This window comes from Drosophila sechellia, chromosome X (assembly GCF_004382195.2).
Source record: "Drosophila sechellia strain sech25 chromosome X, ASM438219v1, whole genome shotgun sequence".
Classification (NCBI taxonomy): domain Eukaryota; kingdom Metazoa; phylum Arthropoda; class Insecta; order Diptera; family Drosophilidae; genus Drosophila; species Drosophila sechellia.
This window is the reverse complement of record NC_045954.1, coordinates 4633583-4660240: the sequence shown is the minus strand read 5'-3', so window position 1 is coordinate 4660240 and position 26658 is coordinate 4633583. Positions and strand designations below refer to the sequence as shown.

General features: G+C 45.0%; 2 protein-coding genes across 2 annotated transcripts in view; both read right to left on the bottom strand.

The window, feature by feature from the left end:
• Window positions 1-133: 133 nt before the first annotated feature.
• On the bottom strand, window positions 134-2034 carry LOC6612455 (glycine receptor subunit alpha-4). Its single transcript, XM_002036927.2, has 2 exons — window positions 1562-2034; window positions 134-1506 (listed from the first exon to the last, which is right to left on the bottom strand). Exons 1-2 carry the CDS (start codon window positions 1986-1988, stop codon window positions 359-361), a joined length of 1575 nt encoding a protein of 524 aa, XP_002036963.1. The 5' UTR covers window positions 1989-2034; the 3' UTR covers window positions 134-358.
• A 1892-nt stretch (window positions 2035-3926) lies between these two features.
• LOC6612458 overlaps window positions 3927-26658 on the bottom strand; it is a 62295-nt gene continuing 39563 nt past the window's right edge. The window contains exons 3-8 of the mRNA XM_032725089.1: window positions 13506-13948; window positions 12754-13381; window positions 10011-10485; window positions 9498-9793; window positions 4163-5092; window positions 3927-4018 (exon numbers count right to left, since the gene is read on the bottom strand). Coding sequence (XP_032580980.1) covers window positions 4224-5092; window positions 9498-9793; window positions 10011-10485; window positions 12754-13381; window positions 13506-13877 — 2640 coding nt within the window. The 5' untranslated portion in view covers window positions 13878-13948 and the 3' untranslated portion in view covers window positions 3927-4018; window positions 4163-4223. The remainder of the gene's footprint in view (window positions 4019-4162; window positions 5093-9497; window positions 9794-10010; window positions 10486-12753; window positions 13382-13505; window positions 13949-26658) is intronic.

The following is a 26658-nucleotide window of genomic DNA, read 5'->3' as shown; positions in this document are numbered from 1 at the left end:
GTAATCGAAAACGAGGCGGCTAATGGAATCGTTGTTGAAAACAAGTTTTTTAATATTTATTTAATATTTAATTGCAACTGCGAAAGATTTATTTTACTTATCATAGGTTATTTTATTTAAAAATTTAACGGTGTTTTTTTTAGGCATACATGAAATCATGAACTTTATTTTTCAACATAATAAATATAAAATCATTTTACAGAACAAAGTGAAACAAACAAAATACAAAACTTTCACAATAATTAACCAAACTATGCTAAACGATGGGTACAAATAATAAACACTTTAAATTGCATACTGTTCACAATATTAAACCTACTGTGTAATCTAATAATAAAATAAAGTGGACCCTTTTTTTTTAAATACAGTAGACAAATGTCCAGAAAAACAGATTAAAGACGAGAAAGGAGAGCGGAAAAACGAATCTGGCTCGACTATCAATCCACATGGCTATTTCCTGGGGCGTTAGCGTGGTCCAGCCACTCAGATCGATCTCCTCCTGGTGCCCCGCACTCTCCGTTCGGTTATTGTTGGTCAAAGTTTGGCTGCTGCTGGCAGCACTGATTGCTCCAGTGGACTGGGCAGAGCCCATGGATCCAAACGCACTCTCCACAAAGTTAACCTCCATCTTTTGGACGCCGCGGCTGGTCCTCTGCTGATCCAGAACTTGGCCCTCCTTAATCGTGGTGATGGGCAGATTGACGGTTAGGTAATTGTTGAAACCGGCACCGCCCAGCGAGCCAGTATCCGCTGTCTTATGCAGAGCCGTGCCCGAAAAGGATTTGGATCTGGAGTGACTGCGTCGTCTGAGCAGATGCGGCGATAGAGTTGACTTCAGGATGTGTTTGCTGTTCAGTTTCTTGACGGGCACACTCTTCTTACGACGCCAAATCGTGTTAACAAAGGCGAACTCCACCATGCTGCCAAATATGAAGATGGTGCAGCCCAGGAACCACACCTCAGACACCTTAATGTAGCTAACCTTTGGCAGGGTCTTTCCCTGTGCCGAGGCCAGGGTAATGAATGTCAGCAGCGTGCTGGTGCCCAGCGTGATGCGCGGCGGCGCCTGATCTGCCTGCAGCCAGAACGATACCCAGGATATGGCCACGATCAGCATGGAGGGCAGAAAGTAGTCCATCAGGTAAAAGCCAACCACTCGCGTTAGATGAACCGTGAAGCTGAGGGAGCTGTAGTTTCCGGCAAAGGCTCCGTGCCGCAGGTCACTCAAATCGGCATTGATCACCGTCTCGTTCGACCAGGAACGCTGCAGCACAAACTCGGTGAGATGCAGTGCCCCATCGTAGGTTATCGGACGCTTCTGCTCCCAGTGGAGCACCAGTTCCGACGTATTGTACATCCAGCTCTCCAGCACCGTCGAGCAGTGCTGCTCGTCGAATGGGAACTTCTTGAGATTGAGCCAGCAATAGAGTGTCGCCTTGATGCGATTCGAAACGATCACTGTGCCATCGGGGGATATCGAGGTGAGGATGTCCTTCTCCGTGAGGCCTGCCAATTAGTTGCAATCAAGTACGAGTCTACTCCAGACTCCACCGTTACTCACCCAAAATACTGGAGTCGCGCTCATTGGCCAGGAATATGTGGGGCATCCAGAGCGAGTTCCTCAGATGCTCCTCGCCCAAAATTGGCTGCCTGCGCTTGGGACTCACGTTGCGAAAGTTGAGACGCGGATCGAGGTATCGCATTTGGAGGAGCGCATATATCTTGAACTGCAGATCGTGTGCCTCCAGGTTCTGCATGAAGTAGATGTAGGCACGCATATAGACGTCCACCGGCAGCCGCTGGCCAGTTTCCGAATAAGTTATGGGTCGTTCCAAGCGATCGTAGCGGCAGCCATGGGTTAAGCGGTCAAGCAGCTGTGTTTGCGACAAACTGTCTCCATCGTCCAAGGTTGGGCAATCCTCGTCGTGCGCGGAGGCTCCGGCGTAGAGGCAGTTGAGCAGAATCGATATGATGAGCGACCAGTCCATTATATTAAACTACGCTATAAAACTTAAAAATAAAGCCACGCCAATAAGATCCTAACGGTTATTTCAATATGGCGGAACAGTGCTGTCACTGTTAGCACTGCTAACTTAGCAGACATGTTACACTACACTCAAAATATAGTTGTGCACTTTAATCAATAAAAAATGCATGCAGTTTAAACCTACAAGCAAATAATAAAATTAATTAATACATTGATAGACAATTTCTTAAGTATATCGAATATATTGATTAATGCACTGGATCATAATCATTGCAGTGCATCGTGCGCCCAACAGCACAATGAATTTAACATTGTGTTGGACAGCACCAAACGCCATGTTAGCACCATGTTACGCCTAACAGCGCTGGCGAACATTATGTTAGATTGCGCGCCAAATTCGAAATTCTTTTCCAGTCAAACACGAAACTCCTTAACGTCTTTACTCATTTAAGTTTTTATTGATTTTATTTCACTGCTGCACTTGTCATAAATATACAATCGGGTATATTTCAACATTTACAAAGTTACGCAAGTTTGGTTTGTTTTTTTTTTGTAGTTTTCTCTTGTAGTTTAAACATTTATTTAAATTTATGAATTCGAATTCATTGATAATATGTATGCATAGTTTAATACTCCACTCATCCATTTTATGCTTATTACAATTACAAAAAAAAAAAAAAAAACAATTACCTAGATGTAGTTTCATATATATATTTAGATATATATAGTTTTATGTGTAGTATATTTATTTCGTATGAAGTACATATTTTGTAATTGTTCTAAGCTTGATTTACGTATAAAATGTGTCTTGATTAGGTATGGGTATTCTGGATTATGTAGTTGCGTTCTGGAGCTCCCTGCTTGCACACATTAAAAAGGGGAATTTCTCTATTTAGTCGTACGTTAAGAAAATGTAGTTTGAAAGTGAAGGCTCAGATTTCTTTAAATCGAAATGCAGTTGCATGAACTATTAAAACGTCAACTCTTGGCGGTGATCCACCAAGAAGTTTTGTACAAATTCCAAATTGGCGAACAACTTAAGTGAATACGTTAGGTAAATGTAAATTGGCAATATCACTTACGAATACCTCTAGGGATTTCAAATAACCGGAAAAGGACTCAGGAGTATGCAATAATAAATGTTCAAATTTATCACAGCATAGTAATAAAGCCCACATTGAAAGCTTTCCAAATCCCTAGAGTTTAATTTTAATACATACGATCAGCACACTCCAACCAATCGGTTGCTGTTCTATATGTATTCTTTACTTAAATCCGGGTTGCATCTCTTACTACATTGACTAGTTGTTTCCTCGTTCCTTTGGGGCCTCTGTTTACAATCGGTCGATCTGCTTAGGTGCTATGGAAATGTATCTTCGCAATATATAGTATGTACAGTGATAGTTTGCCTTATGCTACGATCTTTTTGCTGGTCCAACGGGACATATTTGTTTTTTATTGAGGGGGGAAAAACTCCCCATTACATACACACACACGCACACTTATTACTCTTCTTATGGCATATGCACCCGCACAATATTTTTGGGGGGCAGGTCGAAAAAAAAAACAAAAAAATAGTCATTACACTTTACAGACTATACCGATTCGATCTAGGGTTTTAGGACTATGTCTAAGGCTAACCGCTAACTAATACTGATCCGTCGAGTAAATACTTTCGTCGTTGGCGTTTTTAGATGCGCTCCCTGTCCACCTGCGTCTCCTGCAGCTCGAGTTCCGTTTCCTCAGCGAGCGTGTAGACCCCGGAGGCATTTGCTCCCGTTGGCGTGTTCAGGACATCGAGGAGCGGACTGCTCAGCGAGGAGTAGCCCAGGCCCGGGTCACTGCCGTGGGCAATGCAGCTGTTGCCGGGAGTGGTCACTTCGCCGGAACCGGGCATTCCCGTCGAAGTGTTGGCGGGCGTGTAGGCGGGGGCGGGGGTGGGTGCCAGGCGGGCGCCATTGGGGTCCATTGTTAGGATGGGCACCAGCTCGTGGTTTACGTAGTCCTTCAACACCAGCGATGTGGGTGTGTCTGCAAGAGGAAATATCCATATGCATTAACAATACATACTAAAAAAAAGGGAAAGTGGTAAGTAAGTAAGAAGTCAATTCGACTGGGAGGACCATGAATTGAAGCCAAATTCTTAATTTGGTACATTTCAGCAGAAGCGCTCACCTGTCACCAGGGTCTCTTCGGTGGGGTTGCGCTGGTAGAGATGACCTCGCTTCTCGTAGTGTCAAGACGCCGGCACATAATACTGGCTGCCCTCCTCGTGCGCCACGTCCATCATCGATCCGCCAGCACCACCTGCACCACCCGAAACACTGCCGCCGCCGATCAAGCCGCCGCCCGAGTTAGCGGCACTCGTCTTCTTGAACTTCACCACAATGCGAATGCGATGGACGATCTCTTCGTGTATGACATTGAAGCACATGGCCGTTAGGGTCATGCCCGACATTATGTAAACCGAACAAAACCAGGTGGTGGCGTTCGATTCCCGGCGCAGTCCCGGCAGCATATCGCCAAAGCCAATGGTGGACAGGCTCATGAAGCAGAAGTATATGCCATCCAGAATGGGCCAGTTCTCCAGGCGATATAAGACGGCAGCACCGAAAACGATGTAGATGATCATCATGGAGAAGCAGAGCAGGATGGGCGCCAAGATACTCAGGCCGTGCATGGAGCCCCTGGACTCGCTGGCGCTGAGCGAATCGATGTCCCCCAAGCCACCAACCGATCCACCCGGACCGCCGGCATTCGGCGGCGGTGCTCCAGCACCGGCATCCTTTTCGGGCGTGACATGAAAGACATCCCTCACGTAATACGGCTCCTGCATGACCGCCTGCTGCTTGCGTAGCTCCTCCTGCTGCCTCTTGCGCCGCATCCGGCGCTCCTTTTCCGCCATCCGCTTCTCGTCGTAGCAGCAATAGCCACAATTCGAGCAGAGACAACAGCACAGGGCCTTCGAGAAGACCTCGCGGGCCACTCTGGCCAAAATGCTGCCCGTACTGCTCAGGTAGACCAGGGTCAATGGGATGCCAAAGAAGGCGTACGCCAGGGTCACGATCCTTCCGAGCGTCGTTCGCGGCGCAACGTTTCCATAGCCTGATTTGTGAAAAGAAAGTAAACTGGTTAATACTTTTTAATTCGGCGAAAGAAAATAAATAATTCGGATCGATGGACCATGTTAAAATGTAAAGTCACCGCGTTATATATTTCCTTTAATTAACTTTCTGAATATATGTACCACTTTTTGTATGGTTATTAAGAGATTTCCCCTTGCAACAAAATTTCCGTTAACAATTTTCGTTTTTGTTATTTCGTTGCTGTTGTTGTTTTTCACATTAATTTGCCAGAAGTCAATTTGTGCGACTCCGCCGAGAGATCCGACTTATTGACATTACCCAAATGAGCCGTAACTTCACATATAAGCCCGGTAAGCCCCCTACTCCCAACTTTCCGTCTTTTCGCCATTTTTGCCCACGTTGTAAAGGGCACCAAAAATAATTAAGCTGGCAGAGGCAATGAAAATGCTTAACAAGCTTAAGGCCGGAAATTCCCTAAGGAAGGTAGAAAAAAGGAAAACTGGGGGGCGGGGAAACAATTGAGCAGGTGGGCGTGGAACACACACGCACACACAGGTGTGTCATGCATAAATTTGAAAATTTCTTAATTTTATTGTTTTCTTTTTTTCTCTCATTTCGCAGTCGGCGGTTTTGCGATATATGTTTCTTATTTATACGTGGGCGTGGTTTATTGGTTGCCGCGTCTTCTATTTTTTTTATGGCACAAATGTTGCCCCCGGAGGAAGTGAGTCATTTGAGATTCGAAGGAAGCTGTGGGAGAAAACGAATCGAATCGAATGGAATCGAATTAATATGGGGCTATCACATGTGGCAGGGCTCAAGTGCCTCCGGCAGTCGGTCTACTGGAAACGGAGCACTTTTTGGGGGATGCACAGCGAGAAATAATGTTTTATTCTGCACGCTTCTATAATGGATCTACAGTCATAGTACTGCTGTTTTTCTCTGTGCACGGGGGTGTTGTTCCCTCCAAATCAGCAACAGTGACTGAAACAGGAAGCGGATTTCCAATACCTTGGTAACCATGTAAATGCGTTGACAGCAAATTTAAATGAAATCCCCCTCTACGCAGGACCAAAATGTCAATGTGTCACAAAGCAGACGACAGCTCAGCATCCCCCGAAAGTGCCCCTCCCCCCCATCGATATATCTCTATCTATATCCCTTTGGCCGATCCCCATCCCAGCACAGTGGGTCACCGCTGTGCATGGGGGGCATAAATCAATCTGGTTGCAAGATTTTCGGCAACACTTTGCTGATTTATTTGCACCACTGTGCCCGGCATCCAGCCACAGATCCAACCCACCACTCCCCTGGTTATGTTACTCCATCCCACCACCCATGGCTAATAATATTGCCATTGACCCGACTCGAGGGGGCTGTAAAACTCAGCTGTCGCGCTGTCAATTTGCTGGGATATCACGGAGTATCACGGATAACGTAGGGAGTGGCGGGAGGATTCGAGGGCATCTACATATTTTATTGAAAGATATTGAAAGATTTCAATATTGAGTAGGATTGGCGTACTGAATGCTGGCTTATAAACGAAAGTAATAATAATTATTAGTATTACTAGAGCAAATCACCTTAATGACTTTGAACGCCACAGAGTTGCTTTGCGATAGATGCTTATCGAATATGCAAATAAATCGCTCGTGGTGTTTATGGGCTGACTTAGCGATGGGGCACTAAGCCGATAGGCGAGTGAATTATTTTTCGAATATGCGTGTGTGGCCAAGCAAATACAATTACCCGCTCCCAGCCAAAGCACACACTCCAGCCATAAACAACTAGACCTAATCTGCCTCCGACTTCGACTTGGACTTGGACCTGGACTTGGGTTCATCCAATCCAAACCCCCTAACCCCCGCGCTCAATGAGGCCCATTTGTACATCGATGGTCCTTCGGTTATGCGCACACATAACACAAAATGGTGGAGCATAAAACGGAATCGCTGGGCCCCAAAGATGCGCAATTGATGATAGTGGATGTGGAAATGGAGCCTCAGTCCCATTCTCATTGGCTCGCTGTGTGTGTGTGTGCAAATGGAAAATGAAATTTAAAATTATTTTGCAACTAAATTACTTGTCTTATTGCCGTCCAGGGGATTGGCCGATCCCGATCCGGGGTCCTATTTATTGTGCCAGCGACAGCAGAAGGCATCTCGAGGAGCATGAGAAGCGGAAGGAGCGAAAGGAGCGCCAGTAGCAGGCCGACTATAAATTCGCATTTATGCCCAAGACAATCATAGAACTCACGTCGGTAACAAGGATGTTGCCAGCTAAATAGGGCTCAACTAAGTGATACTCTCGAAAAATGGTAATGCATCCAAACCAAACGTTCGAATAATACAATGTAGTTGTTCGCTTAAATTAATTTTAAGCCTGAATTGTATATGTAATTAGGAATATTTCTTTTTTTTTTTGGCCCCTAAAGGAACCTAGCCAATTTTAAGGCCAAAATGACTGCGAACATGGCGCTGCATTCAAGTGCTCGAGTGGCTTAGTCCTTTGGCCAGAAGCACGGGCCAATAATCATAATCATATTGTTCGGGCTGCCCGGCCAAGAACAATGAAGACCTGCTGGCTCGCTTGCTCTGGCCAAAAAGTAAAACAAAAAAAATAAATAAAAATAAACACAACCCACAAAAACAATAATAATAATAATAAGCAGGGACAAGGACAAGGAGAGGGTGTTGGTGGTGGAATGGCAGGATGTCATGTTAATATAAATGTCACGGCAGTCCTGCTGACTAACGCAATTGCAAACTGCCCCGCCCCCTCACCACCGCCGCCCCTTTCTTTATGCACACTTGCAGGGGCGGGTGTGTGTGTGTGTGTGTGGGTGGGTGGGGGGTCGGTTTTCTGGCCCTATATTTGCTTTCTGGCCTTTTGGCATTGGCATCAACTGCCAAGATCAGCAGAAAATTTTTGCAAATTTTATTTTATAGCATTTTCACAAGTGGAAAGTCGTGTCGATGTATCCCTGCATATATGTATATGTATATGTAGGGCGGATATAAAACCGAAGAATGCGAGTGTGTGTGTGTGTGTGTGAGTTGGCTAAGCAAATAGCTTCGTTTGTTGTTTTGCTCTATCAATATTTGACTTTCGGCTTGGTTTTTTGTCTCCACTCGCTTTTTTTTCTTTTTTTGTTGGGCCTACGAAATTACCATCCAAGTGAGAGGGAAAAACGTACACGGCATTTTACTGGGAAAACCGGCAAGTGGCTCTGTGGCAGCCCAGGAAAAATCGAAGGAAAAGGTGCGGGCAAGCACCCTGCTGATGGATGAATGTTTGGGGGCTTAAAAGTTTAGGCCCTCCACAAGCCAATATTTAAAATTGGCCAGAGCTTCGTGCCGCCTGCTGCTGACAAATGCCCATTGAGAAATCCTCGACAGAGTCAGCAATCGAAGACTTATCGAATTAGTTTCGGTAATTGAAAGGACGAGCTGGAAATCTATTACGCAATATCTATTGAACGTATACGACGTTAGAAAAGTGCTAAATTATATATTTAAAAGAGCTGATATCCATTAAATTCGCTATCTTCGCTTATCCGATAGCCAGCTGCAATCCCGCCGATAAATAATCGATGTCTAGCAACGATAACCCTTTAAGCCCGCATATCAATCAATTACCACTGCAGTTCTTATGGCCCAAATTACTCTGGCTCCGTTGTGGAAGCTCCATGCACCATGGATGTGACCATGGGATCGCATCATCATCAAGTTCCCCTTGTCGCTACTCGAACCCGGAGGTTACTTTTAGCCACCGCTTGCACACCGTTTTCAGCCCGTTTACATACCCCCATATTTTTGGACTCCCTTTTGACCACTCCGCTATTCTCCTTGGTTGCCATCAACAACAGCAGTTGCTGCGGCCCCAAATGCACTCATGCGATGGTGTCAAAAGGTGTACGGGTCATGCCCGTAGCCCCCATAGCACCACAGCCCCATAGCCCCATAGACCCCCATCGCCCCAATCCATTTTGCCATTTTTATACACGGCCAAAAATGGCACTCAATATATTATAAATATGCTACCCAATGAAATGCAATATATTACAAAATAAATCGCAAATTTTAAGCTTATATGAAACATTTTTGAAATAGACATGGATAGGAAACGTAAATTTGTTTGCACTGAATTTTTGTAAATTTCAAATCATATTCTAGGGAATTTTTTGCAGTGTGCTAGCCCCCTTCAACAGCTTTTGCCTTTGGTATCCTGCAAACACGAGCGCACTCGCCATTCAAGTAAAACAAATTTCCGTTGCTGGAACATCAAATTTATGGCCCACAGCCATGGATAGAGTGGGGGTCATTGTTTCCATCTCCATTGTGGGGTCGGGGGTATCCAAAGTCCGCCCCTCCACCGCCCGCCCCTCTTTGTGTCTGTGAAGGCAGAAGGCCACTGGCACTTACCAATTGTGGTCAAAACGGTCAGCGAATACAAAAACGCTTTGGCAAAATTCCACTCATGCGGCGGCCCTCCGCCCACTGCCACGCCCCCAACGCCTCCGGCACGATGATGGTGATAGTGTGTGTGAAGGAGCACGGCTTCCGTGGCCGGATTGTTGCTACCCGGAACACCAGAGGCGCCCGACGAGGAGGAGGAGGGGGCGTTGGCCACATCGTCGTGCGATAATTGCAGCATAACATCCTCGTTCAGTCTCTTGATTAATTGGTCTTGAAACTTGGCTATTTCAAGTGCGGCTAATCTGTGAGGGAGATAGAGATACAGAAAGAGAAAGAGAGGGAGTATGAGTGGGTCACGTCGGTGAAGCATACATGAAATCAAGTATACGCCCAGTTTGCTTGCATCCAGTATACGCACGGGGTAACCAGATTAAGTAGATCAAGTCTACACTGCTATGTTATCTTAAGTACTTGTTTTAACTTATTTGCCTAAAATTGTTATTACTTAAAAGCACTCACTTTGTCCAGTTCTCCTTGTAGAGAATGTTGAGCGAGACGGTGATGTCCCAGATATTCTCGATGGTCCGCTGTCGCACATCGTAGGTGTCCGGCGAGAGGGCGAACTGGGGCATTCCGCCCGCCTCCAAATCGGTGGCCTCCATGCCGTCCAGGCCGTAAACAAAGTCGCCACTGGATGCGGGCTGGCCAAATGGATTGAGGCCGCCGGCACTGGCGCTTCCGGGCAACATTCCTTGCGCGGCGACAGCTGCGGCTGCAGCGGCCATCGTGTCATTGTCGGCATGACGTCCCTGTACCGCCTGATGCTGCTGCTGCTGCTGATGTGGTGTCCTTTGCTGCTGCTGATAGATACTACTCCCGATTCCCGCTGCACCGATCCCGAGGCCAGCCAAATTGCGCTTGGTGCTGGCCAGCGTGTGCTGCTGATGCAGCAAAGCCGAGTCCTCGTTCTCGATGGTCAGGAAGATGAAGGAGCCTGCAACGAGGTGGCGAACAAAAGCCAAACATCAGCAATGCAACACTGCCAGAAATGGAGTAGTTGGAACTCTTAAGAGCAACACAAAGTAAGCTAGAACAGGTACATCAGGATCTGGAACCCTATCCCTTAACAGCAAGTTAGTAACACATATTATAATTTATTATAATATATTAATATATTATAGATAGTTAGATTTTCCTCAACGCTAACTCATTTGTTTCCTATATGGGCGAAAAAGGATGCAGGTGGCGAGGAGATAGGGCTCGGGCCATAAAGCATCTTGAAGGTGTTGCAATCGTTGTGAGCCAAGTTAAGAGCATCCTGTTGCAACCACACCGTTGAATGGCAGGATTCTCGGGCATGTTACGGCCAATTTATGGGGCATTCTAAAGTGAAATGCTCTGGGAAGTGCAAACTCCATTTAATCTACTCGTATCTAAAATAGTTTAGTTTGTTTACATATTGAAAAGAGTAGCCCTTGTTTTTGGGCCTCCTATTTTCGCAGCAAATCGATAGAATTCCCACAGGCCTCGTTCCTTTTGGGCACGTCAGTGTTGATTCCTGTCACTCATTTAATGTTAATGCTCGCCAACTAATACACACGCTCGCATGTCACACATTTTGTCAAGTTTTTGAAAAGTTTTTCGCCTGCCTACAACAAAGTTGCCATTTATTTTTCCATTCACGACCCTCGTGTGTGTGTGTGAAATGAGCAGTTGATGTCCTCGCCAAAAGCCAACACATGTCAAAGTTGAGAATAATACATGGATGGATGGTGGAAAATCGGATCGGATCGCAGTAAAATGCCAAGATGATGGCCACTGAAATGTGGTAGTATTATTGCCAAGGAAATCGCTCTGGAAAATCCGACATGGAACTTTATTGAGCGGAAAGCAAATGTATAGGTAATTATGTATTTTTCGAAAGAAATTCTTAATATTTTCTATCACTAGCAGTAGGTTTTTGAGCTTGAAATGAGTAATGGTTTCATATTGGCGGCTTTTCCAACTGCAGAGGCTTCAAGTTAAATGGGCTTGTAACTTTGGCTTGAACAAAAATGTGCGGTGGTTGGGGTAAAAGTCATCTGTCATGTGTGTGTGTGTGCGTGTGTGTAAAGTGACGTCACCGGTCTCACGCACGGCCTAGCGAAAGTTAAATAATTGTTTGTGTCATTTTGATGATTTCCTCTTAACAAGGGACAACTTTTTCGCCCAGCTGTCGCACGCACACACACACACACACACGCACACAAGTGCGAATTTTTCGATTTGTTTAAAGTATTTTCACATGTGTGTTGTGTTTTTCCATGTCGTCGCTGTACTGATGTTGCTGTTGCTGCTGTTGTGTCTCCCACCATCGCTTGTCAAAGCAGCCGTCACCGTCAGAGAATCGGAGATTCGGAGAAAGGGGCAGAGAGTCGGAGGAAGCGGCTGAGATTCGGAGCAGGATTTCCGGAGGCGGGGAATTGGGAATTGGGCGGAGTCCGCGTCAAGTGTCGCCTTTTGGTTTCCTAATACCCGCTCATAAACATGACTGCGCTATACTTTCATGCCAATCTCTGCGCGAAATTCAGCTGAAGTTCACTTCGCACAGTGGTTGTTTTTGCACAAGTTCCCGGTATGGCAGCGAATGATTAATTAAATTTATCACGTTGTCGTGCGGCGGCTTGGGCGGCTTGTGCGACGTTCCCGCCCCATTTCTGTTGTTGGTTAATTTAAACGTCGAAGCCTGTGACAAGATACATTAAGCATCCTTGCAAACAGTAACGCTATCCACTAGTGTAAGCCTATCCGCATTCGCATTCGCATCCGCGTTTGTATCCGAAAATGTATCTGTAGATCTGTATATGACACACGCGCCGCAAAAAGGAGCAAATGAGCAGGGCGCGTGGCCGAAAGAAGATGCCACGTTAATTAGGGTGGCCGCAACAATGAAATGCCAACTGGCACAAACAGACAGCGGATACAAATGATATGTGAGTGCCTGTCACGCACAGTCCGCCAACTTGGCTAGTGGGGCAGCTGCTTTGGGCCAAGAAACTATAGCCAAACTGTAGTATACGAGTATATGTTATTTAAAAACACCAGCAAGTACGCTATGTATCTAAATTTGTAGCTCCGATTCAATTGATTTATCTTGAAATGATCGATTTCTAGTTCCTAAGCACAAGTGGTTGAAATGGCAACTCTGCCTAATTAATTAAATTAAATTCGCTCGCTAATTTATTGAATTAATTAGTCCAACTTAATTCGCATTCGCGCTTACCCAGAAGTGTGTAGGCGAGCAGCAGCATGCAGATGCCCAGGTTTGTCAGCAGGGCGGACCACACCGTTTGCGAGGTGGCCTTGCGGCTCTTCTTCTTCTCCTTGCTTCCGTATCCGGGTGGCGTCTTTCCGGTCTCACCAGCACCAACACCACCGCCGGCGGTGCCACCACCAGGCCCCGAACTGAAACAGGAGCACCAGCCCTGCCGCTTGCGCTGCCGTTGCTGCTGCTGTTGCTGTTGCTGCTGCTGCTGCTGCTGCTGGTGTTGCTGCTGCAGCTGGTGCTGCACCTGCGCCTGGGCCTGAATCGAGGCCGCCTGCGGATGGGCGGGTGTCAGCGGCTCCTTGCGGCTGGGGGGCGTGGCCATCAGTTGGAGCGGCAACAGTTTCGCATTGCTTTTGAGCGTGCCGCAGTTGCTGTTGCTGCTGCTCATGTTGCTGCCGCTGATGTTGCTGTTGTTGCTGCCGGCGGTGCTGCCAGCAATGGAGGTCAGCGGCGGATGGGGCAGCGACATGGAGAGCGGCAGGCTGGGCGGCGGTGCCATCATGTCGCTCACATAGCCACCCGCCGTGGGGTATTTCAAAATGCCCGGCGGCGCCATCGAAGTTTGGGCCAAGGACACGACCACCTGCAAAAGTTCACAGATGTCAACAAAAAGTGCGCAATTATACAGAGATGTCGTATTTTGAAAAGCTAATACTTTTATCTAGAATACGGTTTAAATGGAATTAGTTTCGATGTGGACTACTCACTTGACCGCTCTGGCCGCCCGTCTGGTTGGCCACCTCAATGTCCTCGAGCGTGGGCATGGGCAGCAGGGGCGTGGTCTTGAAGGTCGTCGTCGCTGGCGGCGGAGCGGGCAGGAGGAGCGGGGGCAGCTGGGCGGGCGACATGCTGGGCAGGATGCCGATGGACACATAGTTGCCGGCCGTGCCGCCGGCGGACGAAGTGGGCGGAATGCCCCCACCCATTCCGGTGCCGTAGTGCAGGGCTGTGGGGGCGGCCATGGAGCCGGTGGGCGGGGCAGCGGTGACGGAGGACGCGGCGATTGTGTGGGCGGTCAGCTGCGAGGGGGGCGGAGGCGGCGCCCCGTTTTGCATTGACATCGGTTGATCCGGGTTCATCTTGCATTTGGTCGCTGTTTTGCCCGGTCCTTGCCTCCCAGTTCAATCAATCAATCAGACGATCAATCAAGCTGCGGATTGAAGAAGGACAAGCCATACTTAATGGTTGGGATAATGGATTGATCTTGTGTCTTAAATGTTTCTAAAAAGGGGATGCATTCAACTTGAGTTGCATCTTGCTCCATCGAAAATGTAATAATTTAATTGCATTCCCATTCGTGGTTTTGAATAAACATTTGACATCCAATTGGCGTGCTGCCATTTTTGTTTTGAGCTACACACACACACACTGGCTAAACTCTAAGCCATTTAGCTCGGCATTTCGAATTGCTTGACATAATTTTCTGCTAAAATAGGCAAATAGATACGATAAACCGATTTGGTATTCCGCCCCGATGGCCAAGGCAATCGGTTACAATTCCGGACAAAATCCGCAAGTGCCGCAGATGAAAATCGCATTTGGGTATTGGGAATACCCGGAACTTTGGGCCTTTTGCAGGTGGAAGCTGAATCAGTTGAGTGCGGTTCATCAAAGCAATAATTAACAGGCACTAAAACACACACAAATCAGAATGCTGAAGACATTCCCATTAATTTGCACAATCGAATGCTTTTCATTAAGTTGCAATTACTCGAAATTAATCGCTTTTGCCAAAATGCCCAAAAACTGACGGTTGGCAGGGCGTGGCTCACTGGGTTGATTCGATGGGTGTTTCCATGGGCAAAGCCTAAGCAGCTTACGCTCCCAATCATCAACTCTGCCATCGACGGTTGAAGTTCGCTTTGATTGAGAGGCAGGGGAGCGTGGAATTTGTTTAGTTTTCACTTCGAATGGCCAAAACTTCCTATCAACTAGTAAGGTGAAGAACATTATTAGCCTGGAATTTCAAATACAACTAGCTTACTAAATTGCTAAAATTCCTTAACTTAAGACCATGTACTATGTAGCATTTTAAGAATATGCGCAATAAATCGCCCGAAGGCGAGCAGGCAAACGAAGGTGCGGCAATTAAGGACGCGCTCAAGGACACAAGGACAGCATATTTGACTTGGCCCTGAGTTGTTTTCTGTGCAACACAACAAACACGGCCCACCAACACGTTCCCGAGGCTTTTCCAACGCTTTCCTCGCTATTTTCCATGCGAAAGGAAGGCGGTCAAAAGGGCGTCAAGTGGCTAAGACAAGCGGCGGCAAAACAAAAGGTGGGAAAAACAACAACACGAAGCGCAGGGAATTCAGCTCAAGTGCAGCCAATGTGTTGCGCATTTCGTATGCAGGGCGGACGTGGCAGGGGGCGTGGCCCCACTCGGACACCTTCACTTTGGGCGAGGTGAGAATCTCGGCCAAGGGGCAAACTGCAGCATGGGAAACACAAAAATCTTGAATCAAAGTCACAAGTGGCCAAGGTGAGAAAGCAAGCATACATATGTACATATATGCGAAAAATGCGAAAGTTGTGTGGCAATCACGGTGATTCGATTGGGAATACTTGAAAACTAGTACAAAATAGTCGAGAAAAGAAAATCATTTATATATAATGTGCTATGAAAAAAAGGCAGGCAATTAGAAATTCACAAGCCAGAAGTTAATATAATTAACCAATTTAAAGGCAACTATTAAGTTCCCTTTGTTATTTTCAATTTCAATCTGCTGCAAACAGTGGCAGTGAAAATTTTTTGCGACTTTAATTCCATTACACATGATTTGCCAGCAGCAGCAAAACCGTTTTGCGGAAAATCAAAACCCACTCCCCGCCAAAAGTTGCGCGATCGTAGATGGTTTTTGGGTGGAAAATCGCGGGGATTGAGACTCATTTCCTGGCGCAGTTTGCCAGCCCGCGAAGGCTGAACATTAAATGCTCGCTCAAATGAGATGAAAACTGGTTGCGAAGAACCGACGGGCAGCGAAATCACTGCCCACTGGCCAAGTTGACCGCAAAAATGGGGCGGCACGGCAATGGTGGGGGAGGGGGCGGGGGGAAAAGCAGGAGAAAAGCCCGGCGGCGGAAAATCCAGGGCTGCGACTTTCGGTCCCAATATTTCAAACACGCGTCGAACGCATTTCCTGTGCGGAAAACGGTTACAGCGGAAATGCAACTTTGCTCGTTGTTCGAGCGTAACTGTTGTTTATGTTTGCCCACACACACACGCACACATACACACGCACACGCACACGCACACTAGTGCAACACTGTGGCCTCAGCTATCAAACAAGGGAAGTGAGAGAAAGCGGTAGAAAGCGGCGCAGACCCGTATAAATTGCTTTTTGGGGCAACACTTTTTTGCAACGTGTTGCGTTTGGTTGCGCCTCTCTACCTTGTTGCACTGAAGAATATGCATGGCAGTGGCAACATTGCGTATACGTATTAAAATCAAGTATACGATCTTAAAAGAATCAAGTGCGGCGTCTGGTGTCTGGTGTCTTCTGTTAATGAGTTTATATAAATAATCAGTAGGCTCAGTTCATGTGCGGTAAGTGGCTTAAATGCAGTACACTGCAACTTTAACCAGACGATTGTAACCATGGCATTGTTGTGATACAAATTCGAAGGCTGCCTAATGACTGTTGTTAGTCCGCTGCTTGTTTGGCCCCACTACACAGCTGGCTGCCCCCAGCGCCAGTTTTCCCCATTTTCTTTTTTCCATTCGAGCTCGGCAGTGCCATGGCTGGCATTCATTTTCTTGCCGTGCGTTGACAAAAGTCTCACGCAGTAAATTGAGATGGATGGATGGAGGCATGGACAGTGGTAGTGGAGGCATCTCGGGGATCTCGAGGATCTGGGAAAATACCATCGTGCCGGCTCCAACTGAGCCAATAAGCTGGCCATGGGCAACATCCTGGTCGGAATGGGCAAACTGATTCGCTCAGTCGTCATTCCACTTTGCCCACTCGCATTTCTCTTTGCTTACTTCATCAGCCTACCCCACTTCCTTCTTTTGTGTCCTTCGCCTTAATTGGTTTGTCGTCCTGAGTGCTGCCTTTGCTTGGACTTCAGAATTCAACGCTTTGTTGGCCGAACTTGAAGATAATTTGGGGTATATTTTTTGGAACGCCCCTCTCGATTTTTAAATTCGATTTCGATATGGGTTACTTTTGGTAATGCTTTAAGCATTTTGTTTGGCTCATTATCTGTTGAAAGCATTTCGCATTTAATTCGCACTCGCAATCAAAATTCGCATGTCAATTGGCGCTGGCAAATCCCTGGCATTTGACTTCGGTACTGTTTCATATATTTAATGCGCCTTTATCTCCGTCGCTGTCTCTTTTGCTCGCTGAGATATTTCAATTAATTTTATATTCAGCACTTTTGCTCATTTTTATGCTGATTATTTGAGGCTCGAAAATTTGCAGGCGTCATTAAATGCCATTTTTATTGGCCCTGCAAATGTTTCGCTTCTGCTTTCGCATTCTCGTCCTTATTTTAATGCATTAATTGTGCTGTCATTTTTACTTCGGGATTTTTTTTTTTTGTGAGCCAGTCGCAGTGGGCGTGGCCTCGACTATCATTTGTTATATGCCCCGTTTTATGAGCGCAATGATTCAGTTGCTTGTGGAAACGCTCGCGGCATTAAAATCGTATAAAAACTGCGCGTCGTTAACTCAACGAAAAAAAAAAAAATTAAGATAACATGCAGGCAAAAAATTGAAGAGATAAATCCGTTAGGTCCTTCGCAAAGGATACTGAAAGAATCACATAATTAAATGTGAATTGATGGGACTTAACTAGAGTAAATTATCAATTGATTTGCGACTTTGCTGCATTTGTTCATTGCCAAATTTGTTGTATATTTTTAACATTTTCTTGCTTTTGAACTTATGTAAAACATTTTCTTCTTAATTTTATTTTTATTTTATTTTTTATTTTATTTTTTATTTTATTTTATTTTTCCATATCATTTATTTGGGTATTGTTATAGCTAAACAAGTGCGCGAACGTACCAAGTTAAACACATCATTCTGTGGCCTTGGTAACGCCTTCTGATTTGCTTTTGTTGCGGCTCTGTTTTGCGCCCAAGGGGCTGTGTGGGCGGGCGGGGGGCGTGGCCCCGCCTGGAAAAGTGGGCGTGTCTGCGTAGGTAACGCTGGCGGGCGACACAAAAATATTTGCTTAATGAAATTGTATGCGCGCGAGAATTTTTGTGTGAGTAAAATTAATTTCAAACATGGATAACACGACCGTGGGCGAAAAAAAGGGGGGTAGGAACTTTCCCTGGGAAAAGGAGAAAGGACATTTCCTTCGTCGTGGGAGGGGGAGGTGTGGTGGGTGGTGTGTGTTGTGTGTTGTGTGACAACGGGTGTCAACGAGTTTATGCCTCGAGATTAAAATGCCGGGCTTATGAAATGAAATGTCAGTGAGTGCGCGAGTGTGTTTGCTTGTCTTTTGCTTTCGCATTTGCTTTAGCTTTTATGGCCACATTGTCGTCTTTATGTGCTCTCTATATATATATACATATATATTTTGGCCATTTCACAGCGTTTGCTTTGGCATTAGATCTGTTATTAGCCCGGGAATCATTGCCTAACCGGTATTATGACAAATCTTCATGTCTCTCCCATATATATTTATTTATGATATATATGATATTTATGATGCATATTCGTTTATGTATGAATTGCGTTTATTGCCCGCTCACTGGATTCATGGTGTTTACTTTTGAGTGTCTGTCATTGCACATGGGAAAAATGCGTTATCAAATATTTATTATTCATAAAACTAAGTGTTAAATTCCCATACAAGTTATACACGCTGACCCAATTTGGTTCTCTATTGGCTATTCATTTAATGACTTTTCACATTTTACTACAAAATGGAGCAAAAACTTGAGTGTCATAGAGGTATAACCGCAGGATACTCCATTCATCATTTGTTTTTGGCATTTACTTGGACTTTGATTTTAAATTGGTTTACGTGCAAATCGCAAATAGTTTTAGTAAATTAATTGCTTTGGCAAAAAAGACCACTGAACCTGAAGTTTCCGCTGCTGAGTTTGGCAACTTTTGTTGTTTGCCAGCGCTGCCACCCATCAATGCCACTCCCATTTTTGCGCCCACTTTTCACCTGCGGCCCTTGGTCACAACAATCGAAACACATCGAACACAGATTGCCAGCACTAAATAAGCATTTGTTGTTGCACGTAATGTTGTTGCAGCTGTCGATGTTGCGGTTGCCCGTGGGTAGGGGCGTGGTCTGATTTAGTGGCAAGGGGTGAGCTGTTGTTACCATCGGGCTAGTTTATTATTATTTACTCTGATTTGGCTTTGTTGAGAAAGTAAACGGTCAGACCGCCGTGTTGATTTTTAGCTGGAAAACAAGGAAGTCCGTTTAAGGGACATTCGAAAGGAGCAGGCAATTATCTGAACTGCAATTCTTGCCAAAGTTACAAATTTTACAAATTGTTTGAACCGAAAATAGTGTAACTTTGTTTGCTGTAATTCCCCCATTGGATTGCCAATTGATCTTTGTGCAGAGAGCTGCTATTAAAGTTAAACACTTGCTTTGGCCAAAAATCTGGCCTGTTCAATATTTATTGCTAAAGTTAACGCAAATCTGTTGTGCACTTTCCAAAATATCTGAGCAACAAAATTAGTTTTGCGTTGCACATTGTAAGCTTTTTATCATCATTTTTTACCTTAGTGCAGCTGTGTAAAAGCCGGAAGTAATAATTACTTTTTAAATTAGTTTCGCACTCACATGTGTGGGTGGATAAGCTATGTTCGCCCTCTCATTCTAGCCCCATTTAGATCTCTCGCTCTCTCTCTTTCTGGCGCCGTATAGCCGTCTCTTTCGCTGAGTGCTGGTGCTCAAGTGTTGCAAAGCGGCAAAAGTTTGCCACTAACAGAGTCTGTCTGCATTTCTCACTTTTCTTTTATTTCTTCTACACAATTTGCTCTGTGCCCGTGTTGCTGTCCCTGTCTCCGCACCTCGCCCCCTCGCACTCGCACCTCTTCAGTTTTTTGTCCTCTTCCATTGTTGCAACAACACTCACGTGTGTTGCACTCACACGAAGGCCAAATTGAAAGTGAGCATGCCACTAAAGTTGCCAAAGGGGCCAGCAAAAATGGAATAAAAGTGCAAAAATGGTTAGACAAATGTGTTTATAATTGTATTTGGGCCTCTGTTTTAGTTTTTCTACATTTTTTGGCTGGAAAAAAAAGAACGGCCAACACAAGTTGAGAATTAACCTTCGAGGGCTTTTAAGTCTGCAAAAGTTTTCCTTTCCGTGTTAGCCATTCGTTTGGTCTGGCTGTCTAGTTGTTTTAATTTATACTTAATGAAATTGCCGAGCACTTTGTTTTAAAATTTAAATTCCTTTGTGCAACACGGGAATAAACTTTGTCTAATGGAGAATGGAATTTCGAAAGTTTTTTTCTTGGACTTGTGTGCTAATATTTCCACACTTAACTATTAACTGCTGGCTTATCTTTTACTTAGTGTTGTATAATTGTTAAGTGCACATAAGTTTTAAAATTCCGCTTTTTCCCATTTAATGCTTTTTGTTCAATTTCTGCAATCTCTTTGACTCTTACCATCGATTTCAATTGTTTCTCATCGTTGGCGGCCAAGTTAATTCCGCCATAAGCATTTGTGTAACTATGATTAGCTGCGGATGGCTAACATCCTCTTTCGGTCGACCAGTCTCTCTAAAGTTTCGACTCCTTTCTCCCTCTGTTTCTCACCCTTCGGCTGTCTGTCTGCCATTTGGCTACTTAATTACAAACCAAAAGTCTTGCAAATGTCGCTGCCCCTGCAACGGCTCACCTACCATTGCCACGCCCCTCTCCGAGCAGACGCCCCTGGATCTGGCCATATCCGGTCCGACGGTCTCGGGCCAGACCACAATTATTTCCGTTTTAATGCTCGCTCTTTTCTCTCTCGCCAGTGTCGACCCCCTCCGGCCATTGCGAGTACACTGAGCGAAATATTCGAAACTTTCGAAAATTCCAAAGAATTCCAATGAAAGAATTTGTAAACCAATGTAATCGTTGACTTTATTGTCATGAGCTGCGGTTTTGCTCACAGTGCACGCATTCTTGGTGCTTTTTCTTTGGCTGGCTACTTTTTTCTCACTTTGCATTTGGGGGCAGGGTGGCGTGCGAGGATGCTTTTAGCGTTTTAATTAAATTTGATGTTGATTGAACTTATGACTGCCGCGAAAGAGTTTTCACAAGTTTCGGAGAATCTGCTGCTGAATCCGCGGCTGCTTCATTAAACCGAAAAGCATGCTTTGCGGTGGCAACAAGGCGCTGCTATTAGTGGTCTGCCACGCCTCCATAAACGCCCACAAATCCTTTTTCGTTTCGTTTTGCCTTTCGGGCGTTTATCTTGAGTTTAATAAGCGCCGCAAAGTATGCAGCGAATTTGAATTTCATTCGCAATCCCATTCGCGCAGTCGACTCTTGAAAAGACGCTTCAAATGGCGGCCACAGTTGAGATTTATGTGCTTCGGAGACCGCACAGGTAAGAAAGTCGCGAAGGACTTCAGGACATAAGGACACCAGGACACCAGGACACCAGGACACCAGGACATGAGGACATCAAGACATCAGGACTCATGCGGTGTGTGCAGCCAGCAGGTAAAAGCAACTCAGCAGCAAGCGCAGAAATGAGGTTGGAAGAATCGCAAAACGATAGAGTGATGGAAGAGTTTTCCTGTTTCTACAAATATATCTTTTGAGCAAAAAATCCCAAATCTTTATAAATAGAGTTGTATGTAAAAGGAACTAGCTTATTCCTCATTGTAAATCACACTTCCGCTTTTTAAATATATTGTTTCATACTTCTCTATACCTTAGCATAGCTTCAGTTTGGCATTTTGAGTTTTTTGAATTTAAAGATTGGAGTGGATGTCCAAGTCGCCGTTGCTACCACGCATCCGCATGTGCGGAATATTTGCCATCCCATCAGCTTCGTCAATATGTGCAGCCAAAGGTTGCACATTTCCTTCGACTTCTTCTGGTCCGTTGGTGTTCTTTTTAATTTCCAAATGCTGCCATCGCCGTGGAGAAAGTGGGAAAAAGTGTTAGAGATTGGAGGAAGGGGGTGCTGTGGTGCGGGGGGCGGAAAGCCCCTGACGCTGCACTTTCACCCGGCGCTGACACGACGCCTCTGTGTCTGAGGTTCCGTGCCTAGGTGCCTGCCTTGCCCCATTTCTGTGGCATGCACTTTTTTTTGCCGGTGTCAAGTCAGTGGAATTAGTAGAGCAGCTGCTGGCCCCCAACTGAACCGAATCTAACAGCTTTCGAGCTCTCGAGATCTCAGCACTCAGTCGGCCAACTCGTCCTGGTCGGCGGCTCTTCTAATGAATTTGCATTTTTTATAAATCCCCATTGATGTGCTCCAGTTTGGGTGCAGGCGTTGTCGTGTGATTGCACAGTGCATACCCTGGCATTTGGGCATCGCCAAGGGTATTTTAATTATTCATTAATTTTATTCATTTTAACATTCGACTTTCTTCCAATTTTTCGCACTTAGCAAGCATATGTAATGCAGCTTAACATATATATAGCATTTATTACTAGTGGTATTGGGTATTGGGTGTGCTATCATTGCGCAAAACGGCTTTCCAGCTGGCTTAGTTTTTGGCGCTGTCCTGGTTGCCAGCTTGTTGCACTTGCCGTGTGCGTCAAATGGGCGTGGCATGTGAACACGCCTAGTCAGGGTATTACGGACTGTTCAAAACCCCTCAACCCCCTCCTATGCAAAGTACCCCCCTTTTCGGCGGCTGGAAAACCACTTCAAAACCGGAACAACCTCGATGTTACGCAGCGGACATCGAGTGCAGTTGAATGTTTGGACAGGCTGAGAAATGGTACATTTTGTGCTCAATCAAATCAAAGTCAGCCACACCTCAGAATCAGAACTGATCACTGAGAGAAAACACTTATATGTTAAATTAATGCATTGTGACTTCTTAATTCTTAAAAATATATTTTTACAATACAAAATTTATATATTGATTCTGATTTTTTGTTCAGTGTAGCATAAAGACACCAAACATTGCATGCGTAATACATTGGGCCCCTGAAAAGGCAACCGTTTGAAGGACTCATGAGTTCCCTGGTCTTCGCATTGATTTCTGTGTTGGCCCCAATGGGCAGCTCTGTATAATGAAGAAGTGAGTGAGTGGTCTTATGTTCCCAGTTAATTGGATGCACTGGTCGATTTTGTTTTTCCTTTGGCTGCCAACCTTGGACCATCGACCGTCGATGGTGAATTTCCCCAAAGGCGTCATTAGCCTCGCCCAAAATCCTTAAACTCGAATTAAAAAGGGTTGTATTATCTCGATCTCTCGGTGGCCCTTCTTTTCTTTCGGCTTGGGAAATCCCAGGACTTCTTAGCTTGACGGCATTAACTACAAGTCGTTATTATTGTCTAGGGCCGTGAGTAAGGCCACTAATTCTAAGAACACAAAATGTATATCCCTCTATCTTTCTGTCTGAAATTCCAATTTGTATGTGGATTTTGGACGACGACGATGACGACAATGTGGATTTTGGGGACTCAATCAAGTGTGATTGCCAAACAGAGTGGCTCACTTTAATATTCAGTTTGTTGGGAATGACGGATGTGGGAGATAAATACAATTTTACCAGTTAAACCCCTTATTTACTAATATCAATGTCTATTTTAAGACTTTTCTTCTTCGCTTCTAACCAAATTTGTAACCTCTGCGAATTAGCTGTCTTTGGGCTGGCATAAAATTTCCAAAAAAGAGCTGAAGAAAATTCCCCAGATAACCGGAACCACGACTATTCAGCGGAAACGGAAATGCACAAGCACACACGCACACACACACATGCATACATGTTCGCCACACATCGTCATGTGTGTACATATATGTGTCTGCATGTATGTATATTTCTCTGATTGTGTACGACACGAACCACAGGGGAAATTAAAGATACATTAAATGCCCGCAAGCAAAACCGAACAGCATTTCTGTGGAGTAGCCGTGTGGAGTGGCACGCCCATCTACTTACGCCCAACGCCCCTCAGGCCGCTTTCAAGCCTTATGGGCAATTTGCTGTCTGCTGTTCGCCACTCTGGCATTTATTGTCCAGCCATTGTGTGTCCGGCTAGGAAATTCTACTAATTAAATTATCGACAAGTTTTGTCGCATAAAAACAAACTGTTGCCCCAGAGAAAAGTGTATACTCGTATAGGAACTAGTGAAAAAAATGGAAGAAATAATAGCGGCCTGCAAGTTTAATCAAAGTTTGCCTGCTCGATTTTAATGAGCAACTTTTGCACATAAATAGAACTTAATTTTCTATTACCAAAGGCAGCGAAAGCAACAACAAAAGCCCGCTGTCATGCTGCTGCCCAAACTGGGTGGCTTTCGAGGCGATTTTCGGGTGCTCAAGTGCCCCAAGGCCTGGACGAAATTCTGTCGCCAACGCACCACCGAAAATATTGCTCGACAAACTTTTATGTTTTAATATTTAATTAAAATTTTGTGTAACGTTTTGTTAATGAATTCCTATTTGACGCGCCCGTTGCACGTGTCGCGTCCCAGCCGCAGGCTCTCAAAGCCCATCCGGTTCTTTGACCCACCCATCTACCCAACCACCCAACCACCGAAAAACCACACCCGATAGCCCAGCCACCCCCAAAATACATTCCCATCAACACCTAAGTAAACCGTTCTTACATTGAAAGCCCAGTGTTTGCTGGCTGGGTGAAAATATTTGATGGCTGAAATACCAGTGTTGGTCAGTGGAAAGAGATGCAAACATTAAAGGTGCAATTTAAAAACTTCATAATTTATTACCTTATACGCGTCATATGGTCACATCATTTTTCGTGCAGTGCTGTGAAACGCCCAAATAGGAGCCCATTTCTAGTCTAGTAATTTCACTTTCAATGCCACTTTCTGGGAATTTTCCTGCTTATGTTTGCTGTGCACCCGAAGAAATGGCAAATTTATGAAATGATTTTAATTAGCTCAGCGCTCCTTTTTGCTAGCCAACCCAACAGAAATAAAGTCCAGCAAAATATGTTTGAACCACCTAAGGGTCTTCGGTGTTTGACTATGCTTATACTGTTTTAATTTGGGCCTAGAGAAAAGTTTCGGTTTTCGGGAAATCTGCCATTGGAAGGCATCAAACAAACACAACACAAAACAACAGCAAAAAAATGAATGGAAGTGGGGAAAAAATAATAAAATAAACTAAAAAGTTTCATTGTGGCGAGCTGCAAAGCTGCAAAATGTCGAGAAAGGGAAGCGGTTGCGTTTTTAGGCGTAGGCGTGGGTATGGGCATGGTCGTGGGCGTGGCACATGCCAGCGTAATGAGCAATTATAACAGCAACAACAAGTAGCGCAGTAAAAGTTATGACTGCGACGCTTGTCAAAAAGGTTTGCTGGAAAAGTGGCAGAGCCCCCACTCCCGCCGCTTTATCATTTCCACCATTTTCCACCAGCCGTTCCCATTCGCAAAAGTTTTCCCCCATTTTCCCCGTTGTTTGCGATATTAACTGCGCCCCACGGAGGATCATTAACTATGGATATGTTCTGCGGAATGTCCAACAAATTGAGTTATAAACTTTTCCTGGCTGTCGCAGCAAGCAGCTTTTCGTCATGGTACATCGGTGGCAGTTGGCTCCAATAAATTATAGTATATTTTTGAATAGCATCATAGTCTATTACTTTTAAGACAAATACTTTATTCTTACTTTCTTGTTCGCCTTGTTTCGAATCGCATTAATTATATGCGAGATTTGTTGCAACTTTAAGGCGATGCCAAAGTTTAAAACGAGTTAACCTAACGTTTTTTGGAAAGTTTTTAATCAAGCGATGTAAAGTTGTGCAGCATTTCACCTGGCTCCAATTTCGGAATAGTTTTGCAGCTGTCAGCCACTGACCTGCCTAGCATTATGGCCCGAGTCGTTCATTTTGATATCAGCAAAGTTTGCACTCTCTCCATTTCGCTATAATATACATATATATATATATAGATATATGCGGCCAGTTGTACGGAGTGCTTTGGACAACAGTTGAGGGCATTAAAAAGTTAGCACATTTTTGCGAGTAACGAAAGTGAAATGTTTAAAACCGCAGTAGCCGGGTCTGAGGTTTGGGCCTCGACTCGATGTTTCTCCACTCCAGCTGCTCCTCTGCTGGCTAATTGCAACTAAAAGTTGCTCATTAAGCCAACCAACTACCACCCCCCACCCCCTTTAAAGGCCCTCGCAATTTATACCCGCTTTACGTCCGGATGCCCGATCCTCAACTGGTGCTAAATACAATCAAATTAGTTGTTTCCGCTTTGGAATTATGCGACTTCCGGTCCGACAAAATGCTTCCACGTGTGCCAAAAAGCCCCTCGACCCCGCAGTGTTTCGCTTTGGCTCTGCCATTTATGGGCTCCCTTTTTTTATTTTTATTTTCATTCTCATTTTTAGTGCCTTTTGCCACACTTCCTCGGGGCTTTTGGGGAGACATCAGCGAATTGTCAATGATTTCCAGCTGGGGAATACTCAGAAACAGAGACCCACAGCCGTGGAACCTTTGATCATGCCGAATCTCCGGGGACTGACAGGGATGACTATCATTGAAATTAGGTCAGTTTGGATCGAAGTAATTTTATGGTATGTTTTCTTTTTTTGCCAGATCTTATAAATGCCATATTTAGTATTTAAATACTATATACTATCTCTGGTCTTTAATAGGATCATCCTAATGCTGCTTTTAATGGCTGCAAATTTAAATTTAATTTACTTTCCGAGAGCAGAATCCAGTTCACTTCCCAGCGGAGCTCAAAAAGTGGGCTACATTGAAA